At 37.8% G+C, this 24,727-nt stretch overlaps 1 protein-coding gene across 2 annotated transcripts in view; it reads right to left on the bottom strand.

Annotated features, from left to right (window-relative positions):
* Window positions 1-24,727, bottom strand: part of SUSD1 (sushi domain containing 1) — a 49,866-nt gene that overhangs the window by 11,232 nt on the left and 13,907 nt on the right. For both annotated transcript variants that reach the window (XM_035310626.1, XM_035310625.1), the window contains exons 8-13: window positions 19,946-20,040; window positions 17,681-17,870; window positions 16,575-16,669; window positions 15,277-15,463; window positions 4,457-4,550; window positions 3,116-3,371 (exon numbers count right to left, since the gene is read on the bottom strand). In XM_035310626.1, coding sequence (XP_035166517.1) covers window positions 3,116-3,371; window positions 4,457-4,550; window positions 15,277-15,463; window positions 16,575-16,669; window positions 17,681-17,870; window positions 19,946-20,040 — 917 coding nt within the window. The remainder of the gene's footprint in view (window positions 1-3,115; window positions 3,372-4,456; window positions 4,551-15,276; window positions 15,464-16,574; window positions 16,670-17,680; window positions 17,871-19,945; window positions 20,041-24,727) is intronic.

Raw genomic sequence — 24,727 nt, 5'->3', positions numbered from 1 at the left:
CAGCAGAGGCCATTTTGACTCCATTTTCCAAAGCATCCCACAGATTTTTATTGAAAATACTGCATATTGCAGAACTGAGTTACCTTCACCTTTTACAGTCCTACTCTTACTTGTTACATGCATAAACTGTTCACTCCAGAGCAGCTGATGTTGACACTGAAGACTGAGGCTGAACAAAAGTTATGCTAAAGAAATTAATCTCAAATCATTTTAACCTTGAAGCTCCGTTTTAGTTCTGGCCCTTCACTATGAGCCTTGGCTCTTTGCACAGCATGGAATCCATAAAATAATCAATGGAGACAAAAATAGGTACCACATGGGACTGAGTTATTTAATTAGAAACACCCTTCACAGAGAACAACATTTCCAAGGGTGGACAATTTATTCCACTTAAGAAGTGTTTTTCCTTGTTTGTTCCCAAATCATCCCCTTGCCTCCATCATTCCTATCTTCTAATTGCCAAATTCATCAATATGAAAAATGGTGGTTTCTATTATTCCTGACTTCCTTTCATGTTCCTAATGATCTCTTCAGATAATGTGATCAGCCTTTTAACATATCTGAATGTCTTGCACAAATGAAATATGCATTTTTAGTCCTCCACCTTGAAAAATAAGCAGGAAGTAAAAACCACACAGCAGACACCTTTCTCAAGGCTTCCAAATATGAGAAAACGATAAATGAAACTGAACTCAGTATGACAGAATAGCTTACTTGTCTTTACCCACAAAATTTTATCTGAACTGATTTTTCCACCTCTACTACAAAGAAGATATGTCAGGTATATGGAAGAATAATGGCAATAAAAAAATCACCACCTAGCCATGATTTTGTAGAATGCACGATACAAAATATACCATTCTCAGCATGAAGGGACCTGGAGCCAGAAGGCACTTTGGCTGTATTCAAGTAGAAATGTAGGCACAGAATCACAGAATGGCTGAGGTCAGAAGGGACCTCTGGAGATAACCCAGTCCAATCCCCCTGCCAAGCAGGATCACCTAGAGCACACTGCACAGGACAGCATCCAGGTGGGTTTTGAGTATCTCCAGAGAAGGAAACTGCACAATCTGTCTGGGCAGCCTGTCCCAGTGCTCTGTCACTCTCACAGTAAAGAAGTGCCCTGATTTCAGATGTGATAACTGAGGGCCAATTAAAGATTGTATTTTAAAAAGATTTTTAAGCGTGCAATTTTAGAATCAAATTCAGTCACTTTAGTGATCAGACTGTCAGAAATGCTCAGCACCCAACAGACTTCAATTTAGAATTCTGAATTCTTGGAACTTCTCTAATACCAATAGTTGTGCAAAATATGGTGGCGTGAGAATTGAAGACAAACCAATCCTTATGGGTTACAAGAAAACGTTCCATTTCGAAGAAGAAGGGACAGGAACAAAAGTTGTCTGGTCTTTTCAATCCCAATGATGATTTGTAACTGTTGCAACTTATGTACAGTATTTATTAAGAAAAGCCATATAGGAAAGTGTATATTAGGGAGCTAATGTGTTCTGTGTAGTGAAAGGAAGCCAATGTGTGTGTGTGAATGTGTAATGAAAGGAAGCCAAGAGTGACTTCTACAAATAAAAGTATTAATATTCCATTAAATTGGTGGCCTAGAAAATATTTCTGGCAATGGTGAACATGAAAAAAATGGAAATATTCTCTACCAAAGAGAATAAGAATATAACTGAGAAGCAGTTCAACAAACAGCTTGCAGAGCTGCTTAAGCAATCTGCACTGTCATGTGCAGGAAAAGCCTCAACACAAATAATAATACGTTATGTTCCCCAGTAACAGAAAACATCAAAGGGAAAGAGCTTGGGAAACCAATATCTAAAACCCTATGATGTATAAACTGAGTTCAGACTTATTTAGGAGAGCTTAGACAGGCTAAACTTTTAAATACTTCAGTCAATAACAATCCTGCTCCACAGAGTAAATTCTTCTAAAAAATACAGTCTGACATCCAAAGTCTGAAATATTTTGGGCTTATTTCTTATGAACCAAATGTCTTAGATGTCATTTCTCTACTTACTGCCTCACAAAATTAATTAAAAATTTATCTGCACTGATTAATAAGTACCAGCAACAGCTCTAACATGTACTTGCTTTATTTCACTCAGTTTGGACTGAAAAGGTTACATTTCTTACCAGAAGCTATATTCAGTTACTCAGATTTGGGTGTAGGCTTCCAAAATTACACAGAATTATTTACAAGTGACTCACAGATGAGTTTTTGCCTGCTTCCGTGCTTCATGCTGAACACTCAAGACCCCAGAACTCTATTTTCATGTTATGGACAGCAGGCTGAGACAGCTTCTAGATGATTTTGGTATTTTTTTGTTTAGTAGGTGGTGGTTTATTTTGTTTTTACATTTGACATTCAGGAACTGTGTGCATATGAAAATTACAGTGCATGTGAGAAAAACTACCTACTGCTAAGACCGTAAGATCGACCTCTTGACCATTGAGATGGATAATGACTGGAAAACTAGTGGCATAATGACATCATGGGAGGCAAGACACTGGAACACTGAACAGCTGAGAGAAACCTATAGTTAAGAAATGTTTTGTTTCTAAATAAAATACATATTTACCTTAAAATGTAAAAAAATAAAATGAAAAAATGCTAGTTGCATGCTTTTTTCCAACACTGCTTCCTCAAGGGAGATGGAGTTGACATTCACTTAGTTCAGAAGGTAACACACATGACAAAAAAATACTTTTCCATTATCACTTGGAAAACTGCAATATAACTTACAATTCAAAACTGAGAGAATTTTTCATTGCTAAGGAGAGATTTTCAGATTTTCACACTAATCTCTTTCACCAAGTTCTGGCCCAACAGACACCCTCAGATGTGCAGGGAAGAGATGGCCTTTCATATTTAGCTCTTTCTATTGTTTGCCTTTTGGCATCCAGAGCTGCTCCAATGTTACAATGAGATAAATATCTGTATGGAATTACAAGAGTTATTTAAAGAGGCTTCAGATTTAATCTAATTCTGTCAAATAGCATCATAAAAATTTAACACAAAGCTAATGTTTTCCTTTTTTTTTCCCCAGCAACACTTCATTCAACTGGTATAAAGAAAAGGCTTTAGAACATCCATTACCTTATTCCACTCGCTTATTATTCTCAAAAAAACACAGTACTCGTTTCCCAGCTTTAAAGGGGCATTATAAAACTTTCCGTAGTAATGTCTGTCTCCAAGAGCAACTGGCATGTTATCAGCAACATCCTTGGCCTGAAATTCAGCTGCTACATATCCCTTAGCGTCAGTGGTGTTGCTAAAGAAAGTTGCAGCAGCAAAGGAGTCACAAATAAAAGTACTTTGCAAACCCAGAGGAAGCACAATCACTTGATAAAGACTAGAGTGAAACAAAAAAAAAGTAAACATTACCCCTCAGTTCAATATAATAAACAACAGATATTCATTACATTTTTATATTACGTTTTCTACATATAGCCTCTTAACTGCTTTTAATCAATGTCCAATACAAACTCTTCTTGTACTAAAATATTTCTCTGCATGTGCTCCCTTGCATTTTGAAATCAATGCATGCAGTTTAAACCCAGGACTCCTTGTCACATGCAAATTAACATATTCATTCATACTGAGAAGAGCATCAAACCAAATTATTGCAGGCTGCCTTTTGCTTCTCTCACCTTACATCTAAGTTCATCTACGTAACAGAAGACATTGCTGGCCTCTAAAAACAATGCCTAATTTCTGAGAAACAAGACTTTTTCTGTTTAAAGGAGAGGACAGATACCATTTCTGCAAAATTAATTACATCTGTCTCCAAACCTCTCAAAATAATGTTTTGTTTATGGTATTCAAAAGTGGGAAGAGTCATTGTTACAGCTGTTACACATAGTCATTTCCCGATACACTATCAGCTTTCAAATGTTTTCTGCTTTACAGAAAATATATATATTTTTGAGTTACAATTACCTTCTCTTTCTATCATAAACAGCACTTACCAAGATATAAAACCTTTTTCTCTAGAAATATATTTTGGTAGTAATACTCTAAAGCGAAAATACTACTTCAGCATACGCATAAATATGGACTGTTCTGAATTATCTCTGTGTCCTAGAAAAAAAAAATCTGGCTGCGTGACTTCATTGGAAACCAAATATTACAGGGGTTGTATTGCTCTTGGATGCAACAATAAAAATCTAGTGTGACTTTACAGTGGAGAAAGGGAAAAAAAAAAAAAAAAACACTGAAAACTCAGAATTATCAAAAACAGATTTTTGGTCCAAAAAACAGGGAAGTCTTTAGCCAAATATTCTGCTAAGGGAGGCAAAACTGTGAGTTACAGCTTAACTTTTCTCCCATTACTAACAACAATAAAAAAAATCTAATCCAAACAAAAATCTCCAATATGCACGTAATATAAATCTGCAGAATGTTTCTTGAAAGGGTTAAGAGTGCACATAGACAAACCTGATCGGCCCATTTCGATCTTCTGCTTTCCGGAGTCTGAGCAAGGGTGCAGAACCTTTTGCTGCAACAAATTCTACATCTGGGAATGGGGGATCTAAAAAGTAAATAAATACCAGCACTTCAGAGACGTTTTAGAAATACTGCAGGCATGAGGGTTCCTAGTTACTTCTTCCCCCAGACTTCCTCTATTAACCAAACTTCAAACCCCAATGGCTACAGTCTGCCTGGTCAAGAAACAGCAACCTTAAGTCAAATGCCTACATGTGCCACTTGGGAAGGACAGAGATGCAAAGAATAATGACAGACTGCAAAGAAGATGAAAGGTATGTAGGAAGCAGCAGTATTATTTATTAGACTAACTGAGATGGTCAAGGAGAAGTAAAACGTAAATCTTTGGGCACACAGCCCACTATGAGAAATAAGTCAGTATGAATAAAGGAGAATCTATCAGAGCCAACAGTACTTTCAAGAAGGCAACTTCTGTAGTTACTGCACACAATCAGCTAGTGATATCCAGCCCCTTAAATTGGATTTCGATATGGATACAGTGCTCTAATTTGTTCTAGTGGGAATTTGCTTCAAAGCCAAAACTGAACAAACACTTTCTGCTGCCAGTTTTAATGGCAACAATGACAGCTGCAGGCTGACAGAGACCGGTGCTATGGTAATGGAAATGACTACTATCAGCCTAGAAGCAAAAATGAAAAGAGCTTTGCTGTGTGCAACTGGGGGGAGGAGGAGGGGCGCGGGTAGAGTGTGAAGTTTGGATACTATCTACCCCAGAAAACCAAAAGAACTAGCATAGATGTTTACAGGTATGGCTAGGCTGTTTGAAAACTGGTCTAATCAAGCTGTTTACATGACTTTGAGTAACAAATGCAGTGTTTGTCTGCAGGAAAACCAAGGCTTCAGAGTGCCGTTTGAAAGAATAATCAGTGTCATGGAGACAAACAAGAAAATCAAGGCACATTTGCCAAAGTTAAGACACATGAGACAAATCCTTGCTGAGATATGTGGACTTTTCAAACAGCTGGAATAGAAGCAGGTGTACATACATTTTGACATACAGAAAATCATTGGTGCAGCTGGCAAAAATGAGGGTTGGCAGAAAAACTGTAGTTTTTACAGAAGAACTGTAAGTGGGGAGCTAGAAAAAGATTAAATGCTGAAAGCAGAAGTCCTGGAAAGCAGAAAGGTCATGACAGTTCCTCCAAGACTAAATGCAGAAAGTACCAAGACTATCATTTTGTTAACAATCATGGTGCAAAATCCAGGTGTGTAGAGATGAGCATGCTGCTCAAACAATGCTAGACAGTGTAAGACCAAACCAGTATGGGGATGTTACACAAGAGGAACTGAATGAACTTGAGAGCTGTTGTTCTGAAGAAAATGCATGCAATTCAACAGCATAATGTGAAAGGCGGATATACATGGGGCTACTAACATGATTTTTTTTTGTTGTATTTTCCAAGTTTGCTTGAGTAGTAGGAAAACTACCTTAGAATGATTTTTAGTCACCAGGTTACCAGAGCGGTAACAGAAAATAAAATAAAATAAAAATAAAATAAAGAATAAAATAAAATAAAATAAAATAAAATAAAAGGAAATAATGGCTCAAAAAAGCCTAAGAAATAGATATCTCTAACGCTAGAATAATACCAGCACAGGTACAGAGGATTCAAGTGTGGAAATTTCACAATGGTCTGAAGTTCCAATCGGTCCAACTGAACTAAAGCAAACCAGTGCAGAGGATGACTACAAAAAAGTAATATACAAATAATGAAGAAACTGTCTTACAAGAAGGAACCAGAAACTTGTCTCATACCTTTGAGAAAGAAATATGAGAGCCTACATGATCTCTGCTTTAAATAGATAGCACCAAGATTAACACGCCCAAAATAAACACAGCAGGCCTGACATACATCTCTATGAAGGAAAACCCTATCTTGCCCTTGGTAAAAATCACCCACAGGAGACGCTCCTGACAAAGCTACCCTTTGGCTACTTTACCTAGCCAAACTAATTGCTCTGGCAGTTCCCTTTATCAGGTCCTCTTCAAAATCAGGCTATGGGTAAACCACCCATAAAGAAGACAGTTATGAATGATTAGGACTGAGATGAGAATAAGATCTGCAAAGTCTGAATGCTTTATAGAAGCTTTCCTATAGCAGCAGACAAGGCAGAAAATCCTTTCAGATAGTTTCCTGAGTTAATGAAGTTTATTACATGGCTGCCTACAAGAACAGGAACTGGTCATCTCAACACTTCTGTGACTACTAACATTTATGGATATTATTTCTAGCTGAAAAAAATAAATGAACAAGTAATATTTGTCAGTCAAGCTTTATGTCCTTTGCAATTTGCAAAGATAAGTAAACAGAACTTAAAACTCACTTAACTTCAATGGTTCCTCAGAAAAGACACTGCCAGTGGACCCGGAGATAGGAATATAGGTTCTGTCAGGGCAGATTTATCTGGCACATTTCTCATATCTACCTTTCCCTTCACATCCAGCACCGCCAAGAGACACTATTATTAATTTATCTTGGGAATTTTGCAATATCCAAGAAAAACCTGGGAATTTCTTCTTTAATGCTGGGTAGAATATGCAATGCATGCAATGGTTTTGCATTTTTTTTCAGACAAGCATTGATTGCAAAGGGGAACAGGCAGCAAAACCACTGCTGACTCAGTTCATGACAATTATGTGTCCCAAAATGACAGGAAAAATGCAGTATATGAAAACAAACAGACATCTACCACTGACAGACCTAGAAGGGGGGCAAAAGAGAACAAAATCTGCAAATTACTGTGGTTTTAGCACTCAGTGTCTTCCACTATTTTTAGTTGTTGGTAAGAAACACAAATTACTACAAACACCAAGCACAATTAAGACAACTGTCTGCTTTAGCAAGAAGACCAAACAGCTTGCAACAATGCAAACTAATGATAATAATGACATGTGAAAGAAATGTGTTTCATTTTTGCTTCAGTAAACAGAAAGGAAACTCTAAAGGAATTACTCTGTACGCAATATGTGGTCACTAAGAACTTTTAAAAAGAAGCATCCTTCCAGAAACTTAGCATTTGCCAAAAGTATCTGCTCTAAAGACATCATACTGTCCAGAGTTAAAAATTCACATGGAAGAACTACTTATTTAATACCATACAGAAATGGTGGAGGGAAAAGGGAGAACACCATCAACAGATAAATATTTGTACCAGGTGGATTGTGAAAGCAAGATTCTCCAGCGTGTTCAGGTGCTGTTGACACCTAATGTTTCTACAGTTTTTTTTTGTTGCTTTTTGGTGGTGGTAGTTGGTTGGTTGTGTTTTTGTTTACTTTTTACTTTTCACCAAAAAAACAGACTAATACCTGTAGCAGCATCAGGAAAATACAGTAAAACATGACAAGAAATAAGTCCAGAGGCAGTCCTGCTCTTAGCACTTGTCACAGCAATGCTAGGCTTCTAGTGCTTGGACATTTCATTGTCACACTGATTTTCTACATTAAGAATCAATGCACTGAGTCTCCCTTTGAACATGAAGCCAGGCTGCAAGAAACAAGTGCACTTGCTTTCTCAAGTGCCATTGCAAAAGCACAGGAAAACAGCACAGGCCTCAATGCTGTAGAAAAAAAGACTGTTACATTGTAATCATACTCTTCAGAAAAAGCCAGCATGCTGTGGGCACTTCACTATTAGTCATCATGAAAGTGTTTCACAATGGAACATGTACATTTACGCAAAAAAGTGTTCTATAGAGCAAGTCTTAGGAGGAGAGGCTGACAGAGCTAGGGTTGTTTGGCCTGGAGAAAAGGAGGCTCAGGACCTCATTGTACTTTACTATTACCTTAAAAGAGGTTGTAGTGAGGTGGGGATTTTGCTCTTCTCCCAAGCACCAAATGATAATATGAGGGGAAATGGCCTAAATTTGTGCCAGGAGTGGTTTAGGTTGGATATGAGGAGAAATTTCTTTACTGGAAAGGCTGTGAGGCATTGGAACAGGCTGCCCAGGGAAGTGGTTGAGTCACCATCCCTGGAGGTGTTCAAGATACATGGAGATGTGGAACTTAGAATCAGGGTTTAATGGTGGACTTCAGTGCTACGTTAAAGGTTGGGCTAGATGATCTTAGAGGTCTTTTCCAACCTGAATGATTCTATGTTTCTATGATTTGTTTTTTCTTTAATCTGGGAAGTTGCAAACTGCTTCAAAATGAAGAACGTGGGCAATTTTATGGCATTCTCTGGTAGTGGTGACAGGAATATTTAATGCTTTTCCTGCCATCTGCACCATTTGATATACAATGCCAGTAAGAAAAGCTGTAGCACAGATCTGTCCTGTACAGACACGTCAAAAATGAATGCACAAATTCATGCCTACACCATGCCAAGTAGGTCTACATATAAAGCATATGAAGCTGGATAATTTGTTTCTTATTAAAAAACCTTTGTTTGGGGTCAGCATAGTCCTGTTTATTGCTTCCCTTCATTATTTTGTGCTAGTGATACAGCTTTAAAAATAATAATGGAACTAAATCACAAAGTCCAAAACCAGATGGTAACTCTTCCCAAGTTCAGGGAAGTCAAATGAAAGATTCCTCTTAAGGCCAAGTTATAATTTAAAACAACCACTGCTGAAATAATGTCATTTGTGTGATCTTATTTATTGCAAAAGAAGGGTTTAGTGGTTTTATTTTTTAATGGTTATTCCAAGGCTGTATGTCCAAAAAACATTTTTACTGAATTTTAAAACAAGGAAGTCAAAAACACTGCTTTAAAATGTACACAGCAATAAGACAAGGAATAGAAAAGGGATTTTATTTATTTATTTATTACTACTTATACTGCTGTCTAAAGAGTAACTAAGTTTATTGTATATATTCCAGTATAATTGCTTTAAGAAAGAGATTTCTAGTTTGGAGAAAAAACATTATTAATAGACGGAAGGCAAGAAGAGAGGGGAATAAATCAATACTACATCCACATAAAACAATGACTTACATCTTCTTTAAATATTCTATCTTAGAAAGAGAAATACTAGCAGGTTGCGGGGGGGGGGGGGGGGCTTTTCTGGTAGGAAATCATGGTTGGATAGGCCTTAAATCTACCTTCCTCCTCAATGTAGGTTATTCTTGACTTTTTTTCCATTTTGAATTTCATTCATTTTAGAAAATATGAGTTAAAATAACTACTTAAGGAAAACAAAGATCAATGCAGGTATATGACTATAAATTTGTGAAGAACTACTTGAAGTAATACTAAAGAACTCCCAGTTCACACAGATTGAAGTAAAGAATTTTGGTCAGCGTTTAAAGCACAGACTGTGAAGCATAGACTCCATCATCTGTATCAACTGTTCTGTTGAACAGAATAACAGAGTTGATGAGAATGATCATGATTTCACAGGTATTTCTGAAAAAAAAATCTTGTTATCAATGAGGTCAGAAAAATAACTGAGAAGTAGAAGTCTGTCTTGGGACAGATACTGTTTAATAACTTTATCAATCACATAGTGGGATTGAGTACACACTCAGCAAATTAGCAGGTGACATCAAGCTGAGTGGTGCAGTCACACAACAGAAGGAAGGGATGCCATCCAGAGGGACCTGGACAGGCTGGAGAAGTGGGCCCATGTGAACTGAATGAGGTTCAACAAGTCCAAGTGCAAGGTGCTGCAGCTGGGCCGGGGCAATCCCAGAGAGGAGCACAGGCTGGGAGAACTCCTTGAGAGCAGCCCTGCAGAGAAGGACTTGGGGGTTCTGGTGGATGAAAAGCTCAACATGAGCCAGCAGTGGCTGCCTGCAGCCCAGAAGGCCAACTGCGTCCTGGGCTGCATCAACAGAGGGGTGGGCTGCAGGGGAGGGAGGTGATTGTGCCCCTCTGCTGTGCCCTTGTGAGGCCCCACATGGAGTGCTGCGTCCAAGTCTGGGGCTCCCAGCACAAGAGCGATGTGGGGCTGTTCGAGCGGGTCCAGAGGAGGGCCATGAAGACAGTCAGAGGGCTGGAGCACCTCTCCTGTGAAGAAAAGCTGAGAGCTGGAATTGTTCAGCCTGGAGAAGAGAAGGTTCTGTAGAGACCTCGCTGAGGCCCTTTGGCACATAAAGGGCTCTTATAAAAAGGTGCAACTTTTTACTTGGGCAGACAATGACAGGACAAGAGGGAATGGTTTTAAACTAAAAGAGGGGAAATTTAGATTAGACGTCAGGAGTAAATTCTTCTCATCACTCAGATAGTTATGAGGCACTGGCACAGGCTGCCCAGACAAGATGTGGATGGCCCATCCCTGGAGGTGTTCAAGACTGGGTTAGATTAAGCCATTTGCAGCCTGATCTCTTGGGTGGCAAACATTCCATATGGCAGAGGGTTGGAATTGGGTGATCTTTAAGGTCCCTTCCAGCCCAAGCCATTCTGTGATATAAGTAGGTTTCGTATGACCTTATGCATTTGAATAGTCTTTGCATAAATACACAGCACACACCATGGAATTTGTATAGAAATGTTTACAGAATCAGTAGCTAATTTCCTCCTTACAAAAGAACAATTTTCATGCTCAGGCTTTATTCACTCCCTTTTCTCTGTTACAAAAGCCAGAAGCTCCTTTGCAATATTAGTGCTCTGAAACAGTTCACTGTAATGGACTCTCTGGAGGCATGTAATTTGCTGTCAGAGTAAGAGCTGTCAAAGCACTACTTCTATAACAGTCTTTTACTTCCTTACTGGAAAGCAGATTTGATTTTCCCTCTCCATTTCCAGACCTTACAGAACTCCCTCTGTGAAAGAAAGCATAAATCTTTTCCAATCATACAGCAGAGCACAACAACAACGTATCCTTCATGTACATCCCTGTACACCCATGGGCACACAAATCAGACTTCTCTACCTGATCTCTAATAGAATTATTTAGAGAATAATTCTATTATTCTCTAATATAGAATAATATATTCTATTATTATTAGAATATATATTCTAATATATACATTCTAGAAATATATTTCTACAATAGAAATATATTATAGAAATATATTTCTATATTTCTATAGAAATATATTTCTACGTCTGCTGGAAAAAGACTGTCAAGATTGTCAAGTCCAATGTAGTACATTTTCCACATACAAAGGCCAAAGTGCAGAATTCTAGAAGACTCTACTCAGTGCGTGATGAACTTCAGTCTTCTAATTCAAATCACTTTCTAGGCTCCCTGCTTATGAATTTCAACTTGCATGCTCATAGGAAGAGAGAGAGGATACACGTACAAGAGTGTGTGGCCAGCACATATACCCTGGACTAAAACAAAAGGAATAGTATTTGAGAGACAAGGAACTACTTCTGCTGTCTGACATACATACATAGGCTATATGGCAAACCTACCCAAAATCAATAGGAAGTGCATGTACTAATAAGTAAGAAATGGCAGCAAGTGTGAACAGTAGCCATACTACAAACTCACAATATAATTTTGATTTTGAGCCAAAAAATTGAGAGTAGGAAGAGTAATGAGAAATTGTCATCAGATCTATTATGAATAATTTTACAAGAACAAAATGTAAGACTTCCCTAATTAGTAATTCAGACACAAAACATTTATTTCTAGTGTCCAGAAAATTTTGTCTTACCAATACAATGTCTTAGGTCACAGTGACCATGTCTAAATCAAAGAATATTAGTCAGACGCCATAAATAAGCAGGCATTAAAAAATACCCCAAAGATCAAAGTTTTGTCACATGTTCATTGTAAGACTCTAGCCCAAATCAAATATCAGTATTATTATAAGATATCTCAACTGAAGAAGTTACTCTTATTTAGAATATTAGAAGTGAAAGCACTTGCATTAACTCTTTGTCTATTATCCTGTTTTTCAAACACTTGAAAGCTGTTACAAAACACAGTTTTCTTAAATTCGTATGTGAAAACAGATAATGAAATTAAGAAGAATAGCTACATTCCAGCATGCCTACAAATAATCTACCAAAAAGAAGAGCAACATAACTGCCTGTAATTATAGTAACCCTGACAGAAATTATGAAAGACAAAGTACACCTGGAAGACACACTCCTTTTCCTTAGAAATAGAAAAAAAAAAACAACAACAACAAAAAACTCCCTTCTGGTTTAAAAGACAATCTTGTTACCATCTTTTCACATCTGTAATGTAATTGCTGCCTAACTACTTTTTATAATTGACTTAGTTTCCTATCTTGAGTAGACAGGTGCTGAGAGCTTGTCTAAAATAAGCTAAGAAGACATAAAAGACTGTGTGAGATGTCTGTCACTGGAAGTATGAAAGGAGCAGAATTTCAATGATCCATGAAGCATTTGTTAGACTATATTTACCGTTCACAAGATGATTGGCAAAAACAACTCTGTGCTCAGCACAGAACTATTTTTAAAGGATGCTATTTGCCAGGATGAGAAGAAGGCTTCTGAGTCCCAAACACTGGGGGTTTTTCTTCCTCTTCAGAAATTCTATGGATATAATATATCCTGGTTTCAGATAAATGAAGGAGGTTTCTCATGCATTTACAAGTCCTCCTTTTTGGAAAAAAAACCTTTTTGCTAGCATTTACATACTTAATGTATTTTGCAATACTCTCAAGAGTTTATACACATTGTCAGAAAATTAAATTTTCATCCAACTGTGACATTTTTCTTCACAGTATTTGAAACTCTGCAGGTATGACTCCCCAAATTCTTAAAATATGAGAGATGTGTGGAAGTCAAGGAGATGCAACACCTAACAGACTGTGGATTTGCCCCCAGCTGGGGAAACAGACCAACTGAGTGTGCATTTGTTAACAGATGCTACATGAAACTTTAGACAATAAACCAGGCCACTTCCAATATATTAACAGTAAAACATATGTGGAAGTCTCAGCTTCTTTAGTGCTTCTGCACTTAAGGCATATCTTGCATTTACACAGTACTGTTTAGTCAGAAAACCACCAGAGACAGACAACACTTTTCAAACTTAAGCTGGTAGAAAAACTGAGATCATTCCACCCAGTACAGAAACACAACCATCTGGTCTAACAACGTATATAATTACAAAATAACTGGACAAATGAAGAAGCAAATTATACACCTACTCTAAAATTGTAAGTAGTTATTATACAAATTAAGTTGCTTGTAAAGATACTGCTATTCCCCTCCCATACAGAAGGCATGGAAGTCAAAGAGATAGTGCCAAAAGAGTTACTTTAACTGTTTCCTTTTTTATCTTAAACCAGCTAAAATGGCAAAAAAAAATATAATAAAAATAAATAAATAAATAAATAAACCTTAGATTCTCATTGTTTTGGGAACTTTTTCTGGTGTGTTTTGTGAACAGCCTGATCCCTGTTCGCTTATTAATTTTCACTCAATTTCAACCACAAAAAGACCCATTTCAACTTCTTGGCTTTTGTTAAAAAAAAAAAAAAAGCACAATATAAAGTGTTTGTGTAGCACACTTCAGGAAAAGATGGCAGAGCAATGCCTATCTTTTATTGCTCACTGAAAGAAGTAACTCAGATATAACATGTCTTGTGGCAGGAAGATCTTTTCTGGGGCTACACAAGTGCATTTGTTAAGCACTAACTCAGTGTAGAGGGAAAACGTGCCAGCTGCCAAGTCACAAACACCGCTTCATACAGCACCTGCTGCAAAGTGTACTCTAGAACTCATTTCAGTAAGTGACCTGATGCAATCCTGTAGAGTTTAGGAAATATGACAGGATGACAGAGAAAAGAGGAATGTCTTTACTCTGAGTATGTATTCATAATTACCTCAGTCAGCCAAACTCTTGAGACAGCTTATTAGTTTTTACAAGGCTACATGTACTCATAGATGCTACCTCTGAATCACAGCTACGCAACTTACAAAAATCCATTACCAAATCATTACTACAATTTCATTAAAAAAAAAAAAAAATCCACGTCATTGTATACCCTACACAGTACCTTTAGGAAAAATGATGTTCTGCCTTTCAATCAAGTTTAAAAACTTTAGATTTACTTTTGAAAATATTGTAATACTGTGAATTTCAAAAACTGCATATCTGCAGTTCTTCACCTGCAGTCGGAAGAGAACTGGTTCCACCTAATGGCTGAAAGAGTTACATACACCTAGAGAGCTTTAAAGTTTCTTACCTATCTATTCCAACCAAAGAGGAAGGATAGGTACTAGCATCAAGCACTGCATTTCATAGCGTAATAACAATAATAAACTAATACAGAAAGTCTGACAGCATAGGGATGGTGCAAAACCCTTCTGAACAATGAGTTAAGGATAATTTTTTAAAATCATAACAATTAAGTACCATACATGTATCTTGCAAAATACTGATGCTGACTATCTCCCTAGAGTGTGCTCAAATGCCTTTTATGTTTTGTACTCTACTAATTATAGATGAAGGGATCTGTCTACAGGACTCTTTGTACTTTGGACCCTCGTAGACTTTAGTGATATCTATTCTGCATTTATCTCCATGGTGGAAACAACTGGCACTGAAATAATAACTCACTTAGCATCTAACAGGGCAGGGAATTGAACCCTGCTCCCCTAGATACTAACTTTGTGTCTAACCCACCAACCTATCTTTCCCCTGCTGTGTAAAAACAACACTTCAGAAACACTGCACCCTGTTTCTCTCCTCCTTCAACCACTGGACTGTCAACAGTATTAAATCCATGAAAAGTGAATAATAATGAAGAATTATGAGCACAGAAACCGCCCTTTTGACAGCCCACCACACAATGCTGCGATCAACTATGCTGTTTCACCAGAGTCTCTTGCACCCAATAGGTCCTTTAGTAAACAAAAAATATAAATGGCAGGACCTACCTGTGATTTGCGTTGTCATGGAAACCATCAGTGAAAAATTCAAAGCTACCATGGAAATATTAACAGAGTAATTGGTGCCTGGCTGCAAATCAAAACAAACTTCTGGAGCCTGCTTGTGTGTGGTAAGGTTGAAGGTCATTTCATGCAAGAATTCCTTCTGATACCAACGCTGGCCTTGCACATGAAACTGAAACCAAACAATCATGGCATGGAAATTGTAATGTGTATCTCTTGAATTCGTTCATATTGTACTCTAAATCAGAAGAAACAGCAGAAACACATCATTGCATACAGACTGCCAAAACTGCTGGCACTGACAGTTATTCTAATTCAAATGCTTCAAAAATTTGACAAGTGCAGTCCCTCTTCCTGATCAACTCTGACAGTGTGTTAGTTCTTTTGCTTGTCCTCCTCATAGTCTATCTTCTTTTCTATTAAAACAATAATTTTCCCCAAGTCTTGCTTACTTCCTAACATACAGACTTCCAGTAATGGTGCACTTTCATAGTAGCATATCCACATGGTGCAAAGTGATGAGCTATGAAAGTAAGCTCACATGCATACATCTCTGGTTTGACTACGAAGAGTAAGTGAAAATCAAGCCATTTTGATCTACGTCAAAATGCCAAGTAACCTCAGGTTTCTGCTGACAAATACATGGTTCCAGGGAAACTTACAGACCCATTATTTTTGTTTCAGTTGGTTTTCTGGTGTGTTTGTTTTGCTGTTGACATCCAAACTGATCATGAAGCTATTAACTTAAGGCCCTTTCTGATCATTCTTCTATTAATAAAAACTAAACTGCTTTCTTTGTTTCAGCCATTATTACTTTCCTTTAAATGGATCCCACACTTTCAGATAATCTCTGAGCACTCAGAGCACATGGAGATTTCAGATAACAGCAGGTAGTCAAAGTCCAGGCAGAGGTAGTTCACACAGAAAGGACTTGGCAGAGTGTACTGACTGTGTGGAATTGGAACAGACTTGTCTGGGGCCTGAACGTGACAAAGCTGTAGGTACGGATAGGGGAGGCAAAAGGTACTGATAGGGAAGGTACAGACAGGTAACAGTACAATAGGAGAAAGAATAAGTAAGAAACAGGAGACTACATTGTAGAACATTTTTAAAGGCTGCTATGAAGCTTATTCTCTGGCTTTTTATGAGAGCATTAAAGTGAGGAACACTGATGGCAACAAGTGTCACAAAAATTACATATTATTCATATATATCACTTATATAAAACTATTTTCTAGAGAGGTAAAATATTTTTTCATTCAAAAATATGGATTATCACTTACAGAGTATCTGTCTTCTGTATTAGCTCCCCTTATGTTTCGCCACCATTTCAAGCAGGTGTCATTAAAAATTAACACATTATTGAAAGCTTCCTTTACTGCAGAAACAATAAAAAAGGGAACAACTATTACAAAGACTTCACCTTCTGTGTGAGTAGATGAGAATAAAGGAAGATTTTTATTTTAATTCTATCCTGAGGAGGAGGCAGAACCTCGTATTTTTTCAAATGAATACAGTAAATAAAGCAAGTATTTTTCCCAAGATAATGGCTTTTGGAAAAAAAAGCAAGCATGCTATTTGGAAAATCGAGACAGGATTTATTTGTCTCAGATTGAGGGAGGGTGTAATGACAAACATCCAGTGCTTCAAACCCTCTGATGAAAATTAAGTTATCACAGAATCATTTGTCACAGCTGATGCCCTTTAGGAAAAAGCTCTTGAGGAAAAAAAAGAAAAAAAAAAGAAAAAAAAAAAAGAAAAAAAAGAAAAAAGTGGATTCCAAAGATGATTATTTCTCAAAGTCTGTCTCATTAGAATTAGTGTGTCAGAAGGCAAGCCTCAAATTTCCATGACCAGAATATTACAGAACCCTGCAGTTAGAACATGCCTTCTCTACAATTACTGAAAAACTGCCCAAACACTGCTCATCAGTGCTAAACATAGGAGCATTATCTATAATGCTCACATCTCTTAGATCAGTATCACACAGCTCAGGAACAGTGAACTCTCCCACAGAATTGGTTATCCAGGCAAGGAATGGAAAACAGTGAGCACTGTGCCATGGGCTGAAGTTCTGGCATGTAGCCAGCAATGGCACCGTACCCTGCTTTAGTCAAAAGACAAATCCAGAAGAAGCAAGTCTGCCAAGCCTTTCTGAAGGGCACTTACAGTCACAACTTTGTTTGATCATAGATTAAATGACTACAGTGAGTAGAAAAAAAAGCATCTCACTTGAGAAAAACAAGATGGTGGTAGCAGCTACATTTGTGCAGCAGGCATAAAGAAAGATACAGTCTAGGAAACAGCTTGTTATCTTGTCTGCAAGGCTCCAAACAACTCTGCACAACAGTAAGTTCTACAAGCACAGCGAACACAAAACAAAACCTACCCTTTGTTTGAACTGCTACTGTAACTGAGACACTGATGTTTGTGGAAGAGATGGTAGTAATATTCACCACGTAGTTACTGCCAGAGTTGAGATCTAAACACACCTTTGGATTATCTTCACTCGTAGTGATGTTAAGTATCACATCCTCTGAGAACGTCTTCTCATCCCATCTTTGGCCAAGTATGTGAAACTATTAAGGGATTAACAAAAGCAATATTGTGATCGTATGTAGCTCCCCAAAATTCAGAACACAGGTTTAATTAAGTCTTGAAAACCTCGGTAACGCCTGTTTTAAAATATCAGCTCAACTGAAAAAATAGGATTGTGACCAACTGTTCTGGTGCAACAAGATGACTTTGTAAATTAGATCTTTAATTTCTTCTGGTTGTTAAAACAATGACTAGGTTTTGATTACTTCTACAACAAATAGAATGGATCTAAAACATGGACCCTAAAGACATCTCCAACACAAAAAGCAAGTTGTAAGGGAATATTCTTGTGTACAGACAGCATACAGCTGGAACTACTTCCTGTTCTTTTTTTCTAGTTTTTCACCCTTGCTTTACAGAGCAGCATTGAGACAAAGCAACACTAAAAGCCAAGCTTTCCTCTGGTCTTCTCAGTACTGTGAAATAGAAACCTGGTATTTCTATGAGGTGAAGGGACAGACAAAGCTTATCTAGATGAGCTCAGGGCAGTCCAGTCCAGCTTGTGTTCTGAGTTTCATGGCATGTATCTACATATGCATCATCCTCAGTTTTGACTGTTCTGAAGTGTCTTGCTAAGAATTGATTTCAGGCAGAAGCAGGTACACACACCACATTACAACAGAGATCCACAGTTTGCCAGTTACCACTGGGAACAATGAAAAGCATTGGTTTTGAACCGTTAAGATAATTTGGAACTTGTTTTTTCCATCTCACTGGTGTTTAATAAAAGCACTCAAACCAGAACTACATTGGTTTATTACACAGTAGGAGAAAGATAGGTTTTCCAAAATCATCACCTAACTTCAAAAATGAATTTTCCATATTAATCTCCCCACCGTGGAGATCCTAAGTAATCCCATTTTTATTTTTTCCATATTTGGCCCTCAGCACAAGAAGGACCCGAACCTATTAGAGTGAGTCCAGAGGAGGGCCATGAGGATGATCAAGGCGCTGGAGCACCTCTCCAGTGAAGACAGGCTGAGGGAGCTAGGGGTGTTCAGCCTGGGGAAGAAAAGGCTCCGGGGTGACCTTCCAGTGCCTAAAGGGGGCCTACTGGAAAGATAGGGAAGGACTCTTTGTCAGGGAATATAGTGATAGGACAAGGAGTCATGCCTTTAAACCACAAGACAGTAGATTTAGATTAGATCTAAGTAGGAAACTCTTCCCTCAGAGGGTGGTGAGGCCCTGGCACTGGCTGCCCAGAGAAGCTGTGGATGCCCCATCCCTGGAGGTGCTCAAGGCACCTGGATGGGGCTTTGGGCAACCTGGTCTGGTGGGAGGTGTCCCTGCCTATGGCAGGGGGTTGGAATTAGATGGGCTTTAAGGTCCATTCCAACCCAAAACAGTCCATGATTCTGTATTTGGACATGCTCAGAAGAATAATCTGCCTCTGGGCTGTTGTTATTCCGAAAACATGGGAAACCTTCTTGCATTGTTTTGGATTTCAATAATTGAACTATTTGTTTCTAAGAATGTATACATTAACTTTTATTCTTACTTTTACAGATGACAAAAATAGTAATTATAAAGGTTGCTTTCAACTTCTAAGAAAAACAGTTCTAAAACTGTTGAAATATAAGGTGGTTGAATCTCTCGAGCAAGGCACAGTGTATATATGTACCTTGCATCTCTAAAACAAGTTACATCCAGTATCTACAAGTGATAGGCTGTTTACTTGAAATGTTTGCCTCACAGATAGGAACAGAGACCATGTTGTGCAATGTTTTCTATGTCAATGTGACCTCCAGCTCTAGAACGAAATTTTCACTAGAACACAAACTTGTGCTGAAATGCTTCTTACAGTTTCAAGGAAATATTTAGATACTTTAGTAGTTGGAGTCAGTTCCCAACAGCATTTGAGTCTTTCAAGTAACACTGGGACAAGTATACGTTTCTTTCCTAACCCAGCCCCCTTTAGGGTTCTGGGAGGTGCACTGGAAGAAGAAGCCAAGAACTTACAATACAAACCAAACCCATAGAACTGACTTCCACTGATGAACAACAAAATTAACCAGGACAAAACTACTCCCAGTCTCAAATACTGCCCCCCACTTACTGTGTAAGTTTCCTGCACTCCTCTTCTTCCAGTTTTTCTTTGCCATTTCATGCAGGTTTCATTGAATATGGAAAAATTACTGAACAATTCCTCCTCTGTGACCAAAACACAAACACAGAACAAAAACAGTGATTATTTCTCACACAAATTTTAATATATTTGAATATATTTGGAGCAGCAGTTTATTTATTCCTTTTCCCTGTTTCTTTCACAAAGGATAAATAAAACTAAGTAGGTGGGAGTTCTGTAGCAAGTCTTCCCTTAACTATTGTGGCTCCTAAAATTAAAATACAATGCTAAGTGAAGAAGTACGTTCTGAGCTAATGACTGCAAGGTGCTTAAACACAAAGCCAACATTACATGAGGTAACATGAAAAAGAAAACCAAAAGACTTTGCTGGGTTTGCATTTTAATGTAGAACAATTTTAATCCTAGCAGCTTTATAGATCTTGAAGAGGGTGTTAAAACTGAATTACAGTATGCTGAAAGCAAAGGAATAAGCTCATTCACTCCAGCAGACCTCTGATATATTTCTGCTTATCAAAGTCTGTGTATACAACATCACTGCTTCTTACACGAGCATCTTCATTACGTACTGTACTAAAGACCTTGTTCTTTCATTCTGGGCAACCAATCCAGAAGAAAGAGATTTTGCTCAGCTTTAGATGTTCCTCCTAGTCATAGTAAACCAGACTTGTACCATGTGTATATATTCCTGTATGCCTAGCCAAACAAAGTTTTTTATTAAATGGGGCTTATGACTTTACTTCAACCCTAAAATGATGAGCAATGCCCTAGTTCCACTACTGCTGCCACATGTTCTATACTCTCCTTGAATTTTGATGCCAGCATCTTGACCCCGTGAGATGCAACAGTCTGCCTTTTTAAGAATAAGCCACGCACAAATGAACTTGAAGACTTTGTAGACCATTGAATTTCATGGATTAGAAGTCATGTTAAACTGCAGACAAAAACTCGAACTGATTTGAAAGATCTGTCCATATGAAAAAGAAACTACCAATAAGCCAACTAAAACAAACAAACAAAAAACAACAACAACAACAACAAAACACTCCTCTGAATACAACAACCTGCATTAAAGCATTTTAGAAAACCTGTGCTAGACTGGAAAAAAGTTTTTTTTGCTTGTTTGTTTTTTGTTTTTAGCTGAACAAACATTTTAGTTCTTTGTTTAGGCTTCCATTTTAAAAAGCTTTCTATATTTTTTCTTGTATTATAATAAATAAAATTGTATGACACAGCCACATTAAAACTTTCCACACCAGACATTAGATTAAAGGAATGAAACCCACAGAACTAAGCAAGCAGGGAGTTGTAATAACCAGCAACAGAATCCTCAACATACCTGTGTTAATTTACAAATTATTTGAGATTTGGTTTGTGTCTCAGAGAAAAAACAGAAAGATCTATTCATCCATTCTTTTTTTAGGCAGCTCTCTCACTGCTGTCATCAGACAGAGCAGTTGCATTCACATGACAAGATAATCAAATATCCTCTCAGAGCTAAGAACAGAGCTCCTTCTGGTCACCATTTAGATTGACAGCAAAGGTATTTGTTCCTCTCCTTGCCTTTGTTGTCCTTCAGATATGCCATTACTTTGTCCTGCTGCTGTATTTTCTTATCACATTCACCACATGACCAAGGTCATGCAAATCCAAGCTCATACAGATTCTAAACTAAAAGCCACTGAAAATATGAAGGGAATTTATATAACAGCCTTGGCTGATACTTTGGAAACATTCACACAGGAGTTGATGTAATGCCCTGGAGTAAAGGCAGGCACAGCTCAGGGCCCCCGTCTTCTATAAGTACACTTCATTACCATTTCATAATTGTGTTTTCATAAACATCCCTCTTCTGCAGAACAGAAGAAAAAGGATCTGCATGCCCTCTCAAACAATTTTCCTTGCAGTTGGCTGTGTGATTCATTGCATTTAAACGCTTACTCCTATTATTTTTTTTGCAGCAATGACTAGAAACTCCACAGTATTAAGACAGCTGTACCAACACAGAACAAACGAATATGTTCAGTTATTGTATTCTTTAAATCAGACACACTTTCATTAAAAGACCGGATGGCAACAATGACTCATTAGAGAGCAGCCAGAGGGAAAATATTTACATATACATTAAATTTGAATTAAAATGCAAAACAAGTAAAAAATATATAATCTCTGAGACCACTCAGCAAAAAAAATCAAGCACTTGATTCACAAGTTTATAAAATATACTGAAAAAAAAAAAAAAAAAAAGAGCCAAACAACAAAAAAGTGACTGTGCATTCAGGCACAAAGAAACCTTATACAATGGCCTTCTTGGAAGGGAGAAAACAGAGTCAGTAGCATTTTGTTCTGTAATGACATGTATCTGTTCTGCCACGCTTTCTGCACTTCGCAAAGGAAAAAGTTACCATACTTTTACCATACATCTCCAGCATAGATGGCAGACTGTTCCCCAAAAGTTCGCACTCTGAATGGGTAGGAGTGAGAGAATACAAAACACTGTAACATGCACAGAAATCCCAGCACAAAAAAAAAGTCCTGGGCTTTCTGAAGAGACTGATCTTCCTCCTTTACTCTGATTACACACTCTTAGGTTGGATGTTTCTCTCACCTAGAGAAACAGGTTTTCAGGCTGACTTGTTCTCCTATGAAATCTAAGAGCGCCAGTCTCCCAGAGTTTGGAACTCCCCCTGTATGAAAAGCACTATACATGCCTAGACTCCGTGAGATGTCTTAGCAGACAATGGCATCCTAGTCTTTAGCATATCCCATTTTACTCCATGTCTTTCACTCAGACTCACAAATAAGATGCGAGAATGGAGTCTCAATTTTGCCGTGCTTCATTCAGCACGAAGTTCAACTTAATTAACCAAGAAGGCCACTAGATGCCACTGTTGCTCAACTGACCTTCAGGTTACCTTCACAACCTCCATCCCATCCCAAGGGAAAGGATCCTAAAAGCAGCATGCAAATGGCTGGGGATCAGAGCAGCAGGGTGTGAAAAGATCCTGGATGAGACACTGAAAGACAAATTTGGGAGAGGGCTGAGACGCAAATAACACCTGGCTGTCAGCTTCCAGGCAAGGCAGGTGCTGGTAAATAGAACACAAATGGGAAAACACAGAAAGCAAGTAACAAAGTGATTTGTCAGCACAGCGAGCACTTGAGTGGGAGAAATCATGCTAGGAAGACAACAGAAAGTAACTCTAAGAATAAAAGAAGATGAATGTCTTCTTTGCTCCACTCTTAAAAGCCCTGCTAGGAAGAAGGGCCTCCTTCTGTGCTTGAGTGCATGGAAAAATGTTCATATTAATTACAGCCAGTGCATAAACACCTGCAATGTCACTCTGTCCTGCCTTTGCCCTGTGCTGTATGGATCAACCTTAATCCTCAGCCTTTGCAAGTTCAGGTGCCAGCACTATTACTTGCTAAATCAGAATAACAAATAACACCCAGACAACTGTATGTCCAAACAAACAGTCATTAAAAGCACAACTTCTTCCACATACACCATTCATTCATTCAGCTGAAAGAGCACTTGACTGCCATTGACCTGAGCTTGAGATACATTTTACCAGTAAAGTATTCCTGAACTTGAATGAAAAAATGCTATTTAACAGAAAGCAGACAGAACCAGCTCTCATCTGTCATCTCATCTTTTGCAAGTAGCTAAAAGAACATCCACACAGGCAAATTAATGTACAGAGCTTTTCCCACCCATCCTTGCACAAACACACAATTTAGAGGAAAAAAAAAAAAAAAAGTCTTTTTTTGTATGTTTTTTTTTGTTTTAAATCCTGTAAAAGCTGTGAATAATGCTGCAAATGCCATCTGCTACTAACACGCAATACACATATGTTCAGACACAGAAATGAAATGTCTGCAAGTGTATTTCACAGGGAACTCCTACTCAGCCTGTTTCAAGGCACATGTTCCATGGCATACTGGCAAACTCATCTTGCACAGTACCATTTGCAGGCATTTTTCCTATTTATTTTACAAAGAGGTATCTTCAGTGTTTGTACATTTCAGGACAGAATGATTTTTAAGAGGTTTTGTCATTTTCAGTAACACACTTGCTTCCAGTTTAATTAGCATTGAAAACTTCAGCAGGTTTCCACCTCCTGCCCCTAAATTTACATAGAGGATACTCACACACACACACACACACACAAAAAACAAAAAAAAAAAAAAAAAAAAAAAAAAAAAAAAAAAAACAGCAAAACTGCAGGCAGGGACAGTCATTTAGGAAGACAGACAGACAGCTCATGATTTACTACTTCCTTCACCTAAAAATATTACCAGGAGACAGTAATTGAAGTGTTAGGAGTACAGTAATTGAACCAGATTGACAAAAATGTACAGATATACAACTGTAAGCATACGTAAAGGAAAACTGTATCAATCAACAATGTCAGATTAGATGGGATTACCTAGATGGGAACTAGAAATGCCCATGATTTACTCCCCAGATAATAGACGTTCTGGGGACTGCTATTTGCCATCCCAAACTGAGTAATAGTTAATTTGGTTTCAAACAAACAAAAAGACTAAATAACCCTACTGAGCATAAAGCTACATTTTTGTTTGTTTGTTTATTTTTCTAACATCACTGGGTTCCATCACTTTAAGGATCAGCAACTACTAAAACACAGATTCCACAAGTGCATTTTCCAGGCAATTGAAAAATTATCAGATTACCATATACCTGGATTTAATTTATCAAATTAGTCCGTCAAAACAGCTCAGACCAATCAG

Source organism: Oxyura jamaicensis, chromosome Z, assembly GCF_011077185.1.
Source record: "Oxyura jamaicensis isolate SHBP4307 breed ruddy duck chromosome Z, BPBGC_Ojam_1.0, whole genome shotgun sequence".
Classification (NCBI taxonomy): Eukaryota; Metazoa; Chordata; class Aves; order Anseriformes; family Anatidae; genus Oxyura; species Oxyura jamaicensis.
This window is presented reverse-complemented; position numbering and strand designations above follow the sequence as displayed.